Genomic DNA, 13,886 nt, shown 5'->3' with positions numbered 1-13,886 from the left:
CAACATGTGCGGGATGGAATTCAGGTGGGCCAGTGATGTATGGCCGTATTGAACACGGATGAGAGTACCGCAATGCTTTATAATGGGAAGCCAAGGTGTGCTTCTGCTTTTTGTTCAGCGGACACTCGGTCACCCTGACATCACTGGCCCGCCTGAATTCCATCCTCAGCAGCTAAGCAGTGATTGGACTGGCTAGTACCTCATTGGGAGACCGTTTGGGAATACCAGTTGCTGTAATCAAACGTGGACAGCAGATACACCTCTGTCTGATTAAGGGAGTCCTCTATTCTTTTACTATCTCTTTGTACTGGGAACAATATTAACACCAGCAGCAAGGGATAAGTGTCATGCGTCTTTGACTCTTTCTGCTCCGGTCACCTCATACCAATTGAGATATGATGCATCTTTTTATATATGGTTTTGTTACCAAGGGAGCAAAATAATTTTGCCTTTGTTATTTTCGCCACGAGTGTCTTGAAAAATATATGATATCTATGATGTGTCATTTGTTGATTTAATCCAATACGTACACCTGTTTTAGTACCAATTATTCATTAAAAGTTATGTATTAAATTCTATAATCAATTTTCAGTAAAGTGTGCCCCAAAAAAGCCCTTTTGTTCTACCTTCCTCTGTCACTTTGTGACTTGTTTCTTTGTCATGTAATGTGTGCCGGCATATATCCTGTGTCCAGCGTGACATATATCCATTGTCCAGTGTGACGACATATATCCAGTGTCCAGTGTGACGACATATATCCTGTGTCCAGTGTGACGACATATATCCTGTGTCCAGTGTGACGACATATATCCTGTGTCCAGTGTGACGACATATATCCAGTGGCCAGTGTGAGGACAATATATCCTGTGTCCAGTGTCACAAGTCAAAACATATATCCTGTGTCCAGTGTGACATGTAATGTGTGCCGGCATATATCCTGTGTCCAGCGTGACATATATCCATTGTCCAGTGTAACGACATATATCCAGTGTCCAGTGTGACGACATATATCCAGTGTCCAGTGTGACGACATATATCCAGTGTCCAGTGTGACGACATATATCCTGTGTCCAGTGTGACGACATATATCCAGTGTCCAGTGTAACATATATCCTGTGTCCAGTGTGACGACATATATCCTGTGTCCAGTGTGAAGACATATATTCTGTGTCCAGTGTGACTATGGATGGATGGCTGGGTGGCAGGGCCCCAGCAAATCTTTTTCTTGCACCTCTTTCTGCGTCATTTGTTGGCTCTTTGTAGCGTCCTAAATTTTTAAATCTTTGATGGATGAATGGTGGGGAGGTGGGTAGTTTCTCTCTCCACATCATCCATTATGGATGAAAATATGTCCTCATGGACATCCATGGTCTTATCCCTTCCTATCGTACTTCTTTTGGGATGGGATGTCCCGAATGGATGGATGGATGGATGGCTGGGTGGCAGGGCCCCAGAAAATCTTTTTCTTGCACCTCTTTCTGCGTCATTTGTTGGCTCTTTGTAGCGTCCTAAATTTTTAAATCTTTGATGGATGAATGGTGGGGAGGTGGGTGGTTTCTCTCTTCACATCATCCATTATGGATGAAAATATGTCCTCATGGACATCCATGGTCTTATCCCTTCCTATCATACTTCTTTTTGGATGGGATGTCCCGGATGGATGGATGGATGGCTGGGTGGCAGGGCCCCAGCAAATCTTTCTTGCACCTCTTTCTGCGTCATTTGTTGGCTCTTTGTAGCGTCATAAATTTTTAAATCTATGATGGATGAATGGAGGGGAGATGGGTGATTCGCTCTCCACCCCATCCATAATGGATGAAAACATGTCCTCAGGGACATCCATGGTCTTATCCATTCCTAGACCGAGTGCGTGGCTTCGGGAGGAACACACGTTATTTGGTGAAGTGGTGAGGGAGGTAAGGGAAAACACACCTAGCCAGCCAGCTCAAACAAATTAACCTTAGCGGTGAATTGAGTGACAGATGTCACAGACAAATTGACCCTACTACCTAGATAGCGGTCTATAAGGGTAGACTATATAGGGATCTCCTAACCTGGGGTCCTAGAGAGGTGGAGGCCACCAATTACCCCACCCCTGCCACCAATTACCCCACCCCCTCCACCCATTAGGTGATGGATGAGGAGGCAACTGGTAATGCTCCCAGCGTTCAGAAACCACGTGACCTCACGCCAGATAGGGGTCTTGTTAGATATTAAACTGATCTAATCAGATACTACCTTGCAGACTAAATAAGTGCTGCACGAAACGCCCACTGCTCCTTGGCTGAACATGAGGAAGAGTGCACAATCAAGCCAAACAGGGGTTTTGGTACTTGATTGGATCTTCTACCAGAGGAGCGCAGCTACTAGTATAGCTTTGAACGAAGATCGGTCCTTCTCTATTGGGGAAGAATATATGTCATCAGTGACATCCAGAGTATTTATCCTCCTTTTGGGATAGTATGGATGGATTGATAAATGTTTGGGAAGAAGAAGTCCCAACAGCTGCTGATGGTCAGCGTACTAGACCAAGTGCGTGGCTTCGGGAGGAACACATGTAAAGTGGTGAAGTGGTGAGGGAGGAAATGGAACGCACGCATAGCCAGTCTGATCAAGTTTTATAAGGAGGTAACTTCACAAACCACGTGACCTCACGCCAGATAGGGGTCTTGTTAGATATTAAACTGATCTAATCAGATACTACCTTGCAGACTAAATAAGTGCTGCACGAAACGCCCACTGCTCCTTGGCTGAACATGAGGAAGAGTGCACAATCAAGCCAAACAGGGGTTTTGGTACTTGATTTGATCTTCTACCAGAGGAGCGCAGCTACTAGTATAGCTTTGAACGAAGATCGGTCCTTCTCTATTGGGGAAGAATATATGTCATCAGTGACATCCAGAGTATTTATCCTCCTTTTGGGATAGTATGGATGGATTGATAAATGTTTGGGAAGAAGTAGTCCCAACAGCTGCTGATGGTCAGCGTACTAGACCAAGTGCGTGGCTTCGGGAGGAACACATGTAATGTGGTGAAGTGGTGAGGGAGGAAATGGAACGCACGCATAGCCAGTCTGATAAAGTTTGATAAGGAGGTAACTTCACAAACCACGTGACCTCACGCCAGATAGGGGTCTTGTTAGATATTAAACTGATCCAATCAGATACTACCTTGCAGACACAGTCAATGCTGCACCAAACGCCCACTGCTCCTTGGCTGCACATGCCAAACTGCAAAAACTGCCACCCTGTCTGCCCCTGTAGTGCTGCTCTGCTTCCAACATGTGCCAGGTTGGAAGTGTAAGGTCCACATGTATGTGATGCCCACTGCTGTCGCCTAGCTTAGTCATCCAGCTACCTCGGGATAACCTTATGGCCCTACTACAGTATATGAAATGATTTTGTGAGCTGTGAAGTGATCAAAATTGTCTAGAAATGAGTGGAAACTAATGTTATTGAGCTTAATAACACTTTGGGGGCAAAAACAGGCCCGAAAACTATTATTTTAGCAATTTTTAGCATTTTTCCAAAAAAATCCAGATCCAAAACCAAAACCCGCAAGGGTGGTTTTGCCAAAATCAATCCAGATCCAAAACACGAAGGGAGATCCAGATCCAAAACCAAAACCCGAAAAAGTGGCCGCCGCACATCTCTATATACACCACAACTTATTGCCTCTCCTGTTACTTTCACCCTATTACCTACTGCCTTTCTGTCTCTCACTTCTACCTGTCACTCAGCCTCTCTCCTGCATTACTGTCACCCCCTCTCTTACTGTCACCCCCTCTCTTACTGTCACCCCCCTCTCTTACTGCCAACCCCTCTCTTACTGTCACCCCCTCTCTTACTGTCACCCCCTCTCTTACTGTCACCCCCTCTCTTTCTTTTCATCCCTTGCCTCTTCAAGGTATGGATATGGCTTTCTCTTTAAGGTTATACCCCTTGTTACCTTAGAGGCCACACCTGCTTTTTTGGAGTGTGCGCTGTCATTTTGTTCTGGATTAGCCCCTGCACAGCTGTATGATATGATTTTTTATTAAAAAACATAATATAATTCTCAGTTAATATGCCCCAATTGCTTTTTGATCATCATCTTACCAGCAAGTTTACCACAAATTGTCTGGAGCCCTGCTGTGCTGTTGCAATATGCTGGGGAAATTTATTTGCTTAGTTACCATTATGTGTTTTGCCATAATGTTCTTATCCTGATGAGACTGTGCCAATTTTAACTTAAGGTGAATTACTGGTTCTTTGCTCACTGACATATTTTACTAGAGTATACGGGAATATTAGGTGTTAGAATACAGGGTAATTCAGCTATTAAAGCAAGATTGGAGGAGAAATTTCCTTGACTGGGGGTATAAAAGTTATTATTTTAAAAAGCAATGCTGCACAAAAAAACATTCTAAAAGGATTAAAGAAAAAAATAAATTAGATCATTAAAGAGCTTTACTATTTACTTACCATTGCAAAGCAATATGACAGTGACAATCCAGAGCTTGGACCAAAGCAATAAACATGGTTGGACCTTTTTGTCAGAATGCTATAAAATAAACAATATTGCATTATTTTTTATTAAATATCAATAAGTAACAAGAAGATTAATTTGTCTATGCAGATAATATTGATTTAAGTAGTATAGAATCTCCTCCTCTAAGTTCCTTTAAGTTTGAAATGTTAACATTTAGCATCGTCTTACACTAACTATTTGGTACATTGGGATAAACACGTAGTTTCATCGAAACAAAAGTGAACAAGAAAACTATGTCCCATTATGACGTTACAAAGTCTTTCATTCAATTGTGTAGCTCCGTCTTTTCAGAGATGTCATTATTGGGTTCTCAAATATGAATATCTGGATTTAAAAAAAAAAAAGTGTATTCAAGTGCAGTAAAAAAGATATAATCTTTTAACTTCTGTAATAGTATGGTGTACTCTACTTACATAAGTGTTGTGAAATTGACACACATACAGTAAAGGTATCTTTTCTATATATACAGGTAAACAAGGTATAAACTAGAGCATACAAAATGCACACTTCAGAAATATAGATACATGCATATACTGTAAAAGGTGTCTTTAATGCTTTTTTTTCACCCAGCACAATTACTGTATTAACTCACACAACAAATTGTGAAATCCTTTCAAGGTATCTTTACACTGTTTAGATGTGTACCCCAACTCACTTGGCCTTGGGAATTGCTTCTCCTTTAAAAGGATGGGGGGGGGGGGGAGGGGTCGATCTATATACAAATTCCTTCATTCAATATGGACCAGAAGTAAGCTTTAGGTATTTACACAAATTAATTACTTTCGATCACCAGCCCCCGCCAGCCGTCGCCAGGGGTCGTGCATTCACGAGGCGCTCGCGTACCCTGCTGTGACAGAGCTCCCCGACGCTATCTGCCACCTCAATCAATGGTCCCCACCGCCGCCCTGAAACCCCCTAACCCTGCCCGTCCCCCTGAAGCGGAGACAGGCAGGGTCCCGCCACCCAGCCGCCTAGAGACTGGGACGTGCGTGCGCGTTAGACGCACACGTGTCCCAGTCAGTTCTGGTGAGTGCCAGGCAAAGACAAGAGGGGCTCCATCTGTGCCATAAGTCCAGGGTGTATGAATAAAAAAAACTGTCTCTGGATTGTATGGCTATAACAGAAATGCTCTCTGTATTGTCTGATGGTCACAGAAATGCTCTCGGTATTGTCTGATGGTCACAGAAATGCTCTCTGTATTGTCTGGTGGTTAACAAAATGCTCTAAAGTTACGCTGTATGACATGTGTACCCAGTGATATTGTTAGCGGTAAGGTGCCGTGTCGGCAAGTGCATACTAACTTGTCGATGCCAGCGCTAACAGACAGTGGAATGTGGCGGGTAGGGGCCATGCTGCATTCTGCATGGCCATTGTTAACAATGTGCTCTATCATCTGTACATGTAGGGCGATGGGAGAAATACAGTAGTTAATGATCTACTGGAGCATGCATCGTTGATGATATGGAGTATACACCCTAAGTGATAAAAACGCTCACATGAGCGATATCATTTTAAATATTGCTTAGTGTGTATGGGGCTTAGTAATGTGGGGTAGTCACTAAAATGCTAGTATTGTATGGCATCACAGTAATGCACTTTGCATTGTCTGCTGTCCACTTGAATGTTCTTTGTACAAGGCTGGATTGAAAAGTAATGCCTCCATGGCTATAAGTTTTTTATTTGTGAATGCATTTGAACACGATAACTCAGTTTATCCTCTTTGTAATTAACTATTCACTTTTCAACACATCCCTTTCCAAGCATGTGCACCAACGCTTGACAAGGCGTGCAAACCCATCGGCGAAGAAAGCTGGTGGTTGTTGTCCACACCAGGACTTTCACATTGTAGTCAGAGTTGAAGTGTTGACCCTTAACAGGCTCCTTCAACTTTGGGAAGAGGGTTGCAGCGCCTGCAGTTCTAGGAGGTTCTGCCACACCCGTCATACAGCCCCAACCTTGTGACCTGTGACCAGCTTTCTTTTCCGGTTTGCCAAGCATTGGTGCACAGGTGTGGAAAGTTATGGGGACTACTAAAAGGTCGACAACAGTTTTTCAAATTTTTTGGGCCTGACTATCAACATAAGTCAACATGGACACCATATCAGTGTCCCCTGTCGGCTCGCTGCAGTCGTGGATGGTAAGGTATGAAATACCGCCTGTTTTGGGGGGGGGGGAAACTCATGTCGACCTTTTGACTGTCATCCTTACCATTGTCAACCTAATGCTTGTTTTGACCTTCCACCCCTATTTAATGTGTCAACCTTTAGTGGTCAACCTAATGTATGTCGACCTTTATAGTGTCCATCTAACGACCTATCCCTGTGCTACTTACAAACTGGGACAGGACTCAGGACTCTCCATTAGATAATACATACACCCTCATTAGATAAAAGGTTACACAGGACACCTAGACAGGGAGGAGGAAAAACTGGGATCCCTGTGTCACTTACAGCTCCTATCTCTCCTCTGGTCCATACATGCTGACTTTTTTAAACTCCTCTCCAGGAGAAGCCCGGAGAGGAGTGAAGGCATCATCTCCCCCGTTCCCCAACTCCGCTGCCTTGGTGTCACTCTCAACTCCTCCCTCTCCTTTTCACCCCACATCCAAGCCCTGGCCCATTCTTGCTGGTTCCAGTTACGCAACATTGCTCGCATCAGACCCTTTCTCTCACAGAGTGCAACTAAGCTTATCATCCACTCATTGGTCATTTCATGGCTTGACTACTGTAATGCTCTCCTCACCGGCCTCGCTCGATCCCAACTGTCTCAAAATCTGGCTCCCATTCCCCTACAGAATCCTCTTCAAACACCTCACACTCACATACAGGGCCATCTCTAATTCCATTGCTCCATATATCTCTAACCTCATCTCCATTCATACACCCTCCCGCCCTCTACGGTCGTCTCTCCTCCACCCTGATCACTGCTTCCCATGCTAGAGTACAGGACTTTGCCCGTGCTGCACCCCTTCAGTGGAACACACTCCCTCGCTCCATTAGACTCTCCCCGACCCTGCAAAGCTTCAAACGGGCACTGAAAAACTCACCTATTCATCAAAGCGTACCCTTCCACTGCATAAACTAGTCCTGCATAAACTAGCTGGTTCTCCGACCCCTTGCCTGTTTACATCCTGCTATCTAGCCACCACCCACTTGCTTACACCTCCTGTAATCTGTCCAGGGGCGGATTGGCCTGCCCGGAAACCGGGCATTTTCCCGGTGGGACGGCTTATTTGAGGTAAATTGCGGCCGCTCACCCTCCCTGCTGGGCCGCGGACCACCATCTACGTGCTTAGCGGCCGCAGCACTATGCCCTTATTAAACATGGCCGCGGCCAGCCCCTGGTCACCCAAACTTAAAATGGCCACGGGAGGGCTGGTGCGCATGCGCGGCTGCACACAGCCTCTCCCGCGGTACTTGCAGGTTTAAAGGCAGAGCCGCAGAGCTAGATAGAGGCTGGGGATGGCGCCACATACCTCTCCCACTGAACAACACATCGGCCGCCAGGGAGACACATTTTGTTGAGCAGCACCTCAGATGCCAGCAGCTGCAGCGTGACATGCGTGTGGCTGCAGAGACTGTTCGGGGACCAGTCCAGGCAGGAAATGAATGTAATCATGGTTAGTGCTCACATCATGGTGCCGGTTCCTTCTCCAATCCAGCGTCCTCTATCTTGTCTCCCACCTTCTCTCCCCACTGTGCCCATTTCACTATCCACCTACTATAAAGCACCAGCCAGTCCAGTCCTCCCCCTCATTCAGCCCAGTGTCCCCACTACTCCAGCCTTCTGTATCTCCTTTCACAATCACATTGCTCCCTTTCCCATCCTTCACAGTACCCCCTATTAATAGTGTTCTCCCATCCATCCCAGTGTTCCCATCCACCATACTGCCCCCATTGCAGTTTCTTCTCCCACCCTGCCCATCCAGTGACCCCCCCTTCCCTCTCAAACCTGCCCACTACCCATTTAACTGCCCCCAGCAAGAAATTCCAGCCAATGTAGTCAAAATCTGCCTCCCTCATAAAGTCCAATTTCCCCCTTTTTTGTCTATTGTCCCTCACATCCCCTATTCTCTACCCACTTTTTCATCTAGCCCCCCCCCCCCCCCCCCCATTTGCAAAGCCACTCCATCCACCCCAGTGTCACCTACTATGCAGTGTCTTCCACCCTGTCGGCCCATTTTCTCCCCCTTCCATCCCCATCCAACTCAGTGCCCCTCTTCGCAATATCTAACCAATCTACTCCAGTGTCCCCCCACATCCCACTGTTCTCATCACCCTGTATGTCAATGTATGTATTGGAGTGTCATAATGTCTAAAGCTTTCAATGTTTTTTTTTATGTGGCCCTTGTGACTGGGCGCCCAATGGAGCATTTCAGTTGTTTATGGGGACTATTAATTACCATTTTGGTATGGTTATCATAAGGTCTCATAATGTAAATATTGGCTTATACTGTGTGGCATAAGGCGTACAGGTTTTTTTTTTATAGAAAAAGGGGCCCTCTAGTTATGGTGCATAATGTGTTTAAGGGAGGTGGCCCATACTCAGTGTCCCATGGAGGTGGGGGGGGGCAGTTGGGAGACTCCCTGTCACCCCCCTGTCTCTATCTCCCCAGCCCCACAGGCTGCAGAATAGACGCTGTGTGCATGAGCCTATTCTGCAGCCTGAGGGGCTGGGGACATAGCCAGCAGCTCAGAGAGCCACTAGCCATGCCTCCACAGCTGCAAAAATGGGGCATGGCCTCGCTGAAATAGGCCACGCCCACATATCACGAGGCCACGCCTACGGCGCGTAACAGGTCTATCTTTGCTTGCCCCCCCCCCCCTAAACATTGGGGCTGCTTCAAGATATTTCCCGGGCTGGTTTTAATTCCCAATCTGCCCCTGAATCTGTCTGTCTCCCCTTCCTACTAGATTGTAAGCTCCTCCGAGCAGGGCCCTCTCCCTCCTGTTGTTAAAGCCGTCTTCTCTTCACATTTCATTCACAGCTCTCCTATACTCAAACACTCAGTGACCATCTTCGTCCTCATACTCATCTCCATCATTGGCCTCAAGCCTCTTATAGTATGTTGATTGAGTCTTCACTACTTATATTTAAGCTGTAATGTGTATTGAACTGTGGCGCTCTTTATTTGTACTCTATTTTTGTTATTCAATGTTATGCCAAGTTTTGTCTCCCTGTACTATTCCTTTGTATGGCGCTGCGAAACACTTGTGGCGCCTTATAAATAAAATTATAACAATAATAAAAATAATAATAAAGCAGGGCTGGACGAGGCTTCGTTTTGGGGGTGGGGTGAAGCTGACATCACCAAGCCCCGCCCCCATGACCGGCAGTCGCATTAATTATTGGGGCCGTGGATGGGGGAGGGGTTAAAATGACGCGAAATGACGCAACTTGCGTAATTTTTAGCCTTGCCCCCTCCCCGCGGACCCGCGAAATTCTGACATTTTTATCGCGGGAAAGGGGGAGCAGGGGCTGTTGCTACAATGCGGGAGACTTGCCCAGCTTCCCGTGGGGCCGGGAGGGGGACCCAATTTGTGGGACCCTCCCGGCCATTCCGGGAGGGTAGGTAAGTATGCTCTAGTCTGAAAGCTGCATCAGTAGCTCATGAAACCTGAACTCCTGTGTCTCTGCCTGCACTGCAAACTATCCTGCTACCTAGTGACATCTTTGTGCTACAGTTGCGGGGCCCAGGGTATAGTTTGCCCCTGCACTTCCTCTTAATCAGGCCACTGTGTCAATCCCAGAGCCACAATGCATCGCAGAAGCATGGGGGAAAAATGCTGTATGCTACACATAAAAAAAAAGGAATAGTAAACCAACCGGTGCCTCACTTCAAAGCTGCTGCAAAGATCTATATAAATAGCAACTACAAATGCTATAAAAATAGGATATACAAAGAGAAAGATATAAATCACTGCGCTGCTTCTCTTCTCATGAGTGAAAAGACAGTCTCAGTCTAGGTTTTCACTATGGTTCTTTGTCTGATGTTGCTTCTTTGATATGTATTTTCTCTCCATAATATGAAAAAGAAAAACAAATAAAGAGTACAGACTGTCAGGTGGTGTTTTTTATGGACAAAAAAATAATTCTCCAGAATAAGGAGGGAGAGAAGGGATCCCAAACTCCCCACAGCTTAATTGCTTACACTGCTTACACTATGAGACGTGTATGAAATCGCATCTGGGTATCTTTTATGGGACCACCCGAATCGTGCTTAAGATGGTGAAGACTCTTACATGTGCTTACATATAGAATGCTGGGAGAACACATATAACGGTATCTTTAGTATTCAAAGAATGGAGCTCACACTATCTTATGTGTGTGATGTATTGCAAATCTTGTAAAGGTAGCTTTTCAATCAGACGGTATACCATATATAAAAACAAAAGAACTCCTCATGGTGCAAATATGTTAAAATCTCATGAGGCTTTATTATCAATATAAAAAACAGAAGGTCAAGCCTCGTACCGTAGGAACAGGGATAACAGTCAGAAGGTAGATGGAACCCGGGTAACTCCTGCTGCAGACTTCCAACCTGGTCCCAGGTGACGTGGATGGCCTCTCTAGATACACTCCTCCAACATGTTTCGACGCTCCAGGCGTCTTTCTCAAGGTGGAGTGTGTATGTGGTGCACCCTGTGTTTATGTCCCCATTGATCCGGAAGTTTAAAATTAACCCGGAAGTGATACTGGGAGGTGCTTATGTTAAAATATAAATAAGCAATAATTAGACTTGTAAAAGTGCTTACAAGTTCACTGTTTACATCATGTGACCTGTTAGTATCTGACAGGCATAGCACAGCGTGGTTTGAGCTGCGCATTACTGGAATGATCACAGATCACGTGATCACAGTCCCCACACGTGAACACTAACGCAGGCGCAGCGCTCTTAGCGCTGTGACGTCTGTCCATGTTTACATCATGTGACAGGCAGCGTCTGTGACAGACTCCGTATAGCGCTGTTGTTAGCTGCGCTATACCGGAAGTGATCACGCATCACGTGATCGCAGTTTCTCTGTCTATATTTTGATTTGCGCATACAGCGCGATCCCGGACCCACGGGAAGCGTAAGTGCGGCGTTTTTATTCACAACATCCAGCAACATCTTGTAAGCACTTTTACAAGTCTAATTATTGCTTATTTATATTTTAACATAAGCACCTCCCAGTATCACTTCCGGGTTAACTTTAAACTTCCGGATCAATGGGGACATAAATACAGGTGCACCCACATACACACTCCACCTTGAGAAAGACGCCTGGAGCGTCGAAACATGTTGGAGGAGTGTATCTAGAGAGGCCATCCACGTCACCTGGGACCAGGTTTGGAAGTCTGCAGCAGGAGTTACCCGGGTTCCATCTACCTTCTGACTGTTATCCCTGTTCCTACGGTACGAGGCTTGACCTTCTGTTTTTTATATTTGATAATAAAAGCCTCATGAGATTTTAACATATTTGCACCATGAGGAGTTCTTTGTTTTTTATATATGTATACCGTCTGATTGAAAGCTACCCTTTACAAGATTTGCAATACATCACACCACGTAAGATAGTGTGAGCTCCATTCTTTGAATACTAAAGATACGTTATATGTGTTCTCCCAGCATTCTATATGTAAGCACATGTAAGAGTCTTCACCATCTTAAGCACGATTCGGGTGGTCCCATAAAAGATACCCAGATGCGATTTCATACACGTCTCATAGTGTAAGCAGTGTAAGCAATTAAGCTGTGGGGAGTTTGGGATCCCTTCTCTCCCTCCTTATTCTGGAGAATTATTTTTTGTCCATAAAAACACCACCTGACAGTCTGTACTCTTTATTTGTTTTCTTTTTCATATTATGGAGAGAAAATACATATCAAAGAAGCAACATCAGACAAAGAACCATAGTGAAAACCTAGACTGAGACTGTCTTTTCACTCATGAGAAGAGAAGCAGCGCAGTGATTTATATCTTTCTCTTTGTATGCTACACATAGGCCCTTATTCTGATCGGTGCGGCCCGATCAGAATATGCGGCCAGGACCGTGCAGGCGAATCCCCGCCTTCCATACGGATCGCCACCTCCGTCCGTACGCGGATATGTGGCGGTCCGCATAAAAGTGGACGGGATACGCCTCCTCCATCTTGGGAGCAGCCCCTGCATTCGATGGTCGCCGAACATCGAATGCAGGGCCGCACGCTCCACCAGCGCCCGCCACCCTAGACCACACGGACACTTGTCCGTATGAAATCATGTATGGGGGCGGGCAGCTGACATCGGGCGATGTCAGATGCCAGCCCCCTACACATGCGTCACGGCTTCATTACCATGCATACGCCCTGCGTTTGCATGGGAACGCCCATGAAACGCGGGGCGTATGCATAGGGTAATGAGGCTAAGTAGCCCTTCACGCCCCTCTCCGCCCCCTGTGCGGCGTCTAAAGAATACGTTCGGCGAAACCGCTTGCACATGCGCAGAGTGACCTCTGCACATGCGCAGTCGAAAACCATCGGCGGTACGACCGCATGCGGAAAAATCCGAACCGATCAGAATAAGGGCCATAGCTATTTAAAATCATATACGACACCTGAGACATACTGTGACAGTGCTGAGTCAAATAATTATAGTATAATGCTTCTCGCTAAAACAGGTGCTGCATATACTGTAGCAGCAGTGAAAATGCTTCTTTTGGACAAACTCTGTCATTAATTAGATACTGACACATGCAGTATCACTGACAGTACATATGTGTTCTCATATATCTAGAGTCTACATGCCAGAAGCAGGGCCGCTGAGGAGGGGCACGGCGGGAGCCCTAGTTCAACATCCCTCCTTCTCCTCCCCCCACCCCACCCCCCCCCCCCCCCTCCCTGGCAGCAACACACACCTACAGCATGTGCTGTGCTGACAGCAGGCTCAGCATGAGCATCTCACTGACAGTGTAAAGCTGGCCATACATCAGAAAGATCGATCTTAAGATCGATTGCACTCATGATTGTGTACAATTTCCCTTGAAATCCCCAGCAGTCCTTGTGGTTTTTGGACACACAATCTACACACAATCCATCATACAATCAGTCATACAATCCATCTGCTGCATGATTTTGTACACAAGATGTGCACACAATCTGCATACAATCCATCATACAATCAGTCATACAATCCATCTTATGATTGATTGTATGATTGTGTACACAAGATGTGCACACAATCTGCATACAATCCATTTTACAATCAATTGAGATTGTATGATTGGGTACAATATCTTTCTGATGTATGGCCAGCTTTAGAGCTCATGTTGAGCCTGCTGTCAGCACAGTACGTGCTGTAGGTGTGCTGCTGCTGCTGCTGACGGGGCGAAGACAATAA

General features: G+C 45.8%; 1 protein-coding gene across 1 annotated transcript in view; it reads right to left on the bottom strand.

Moving 5' to 3' along the window:
• The window catches only part of LOC146026207 (L-selectin-like), a 237,071-nt gene that overhangs the window by 199,129 nt on the left and 24,056 nt on the right, over positions 1–13,886 (bottom strand). The window contains exon 2 of the mRNA XM_083156666.1: positions 4,464–4,542. Within this exon, the coding sequence (XP_083012792.1) occupies positions 4,464–4,542 (79 nt within the window). The remainder of the gene's footprint in view (positions 1–4,463; positions 4,543–13,886) is intronic.

This window comes from Crinia signifera, chromosome 8, assembly GCF_055691185.1.
Source record: "Crinia signifera chromosome 8, ASM5569118v1, whole genome shotgun sequence".
Taxonomy (NCBI): Eukaryota; Metazoa; Chordata; class Amphibia; order Anura; family Myobatrachidae; genus Crinia; species Crinia signifera.
The sequence above is the reverse complement of the archived record's forward strand: the minus strand, read 5'-3'. Positions and strand labels throughout refer to the sequence as shown.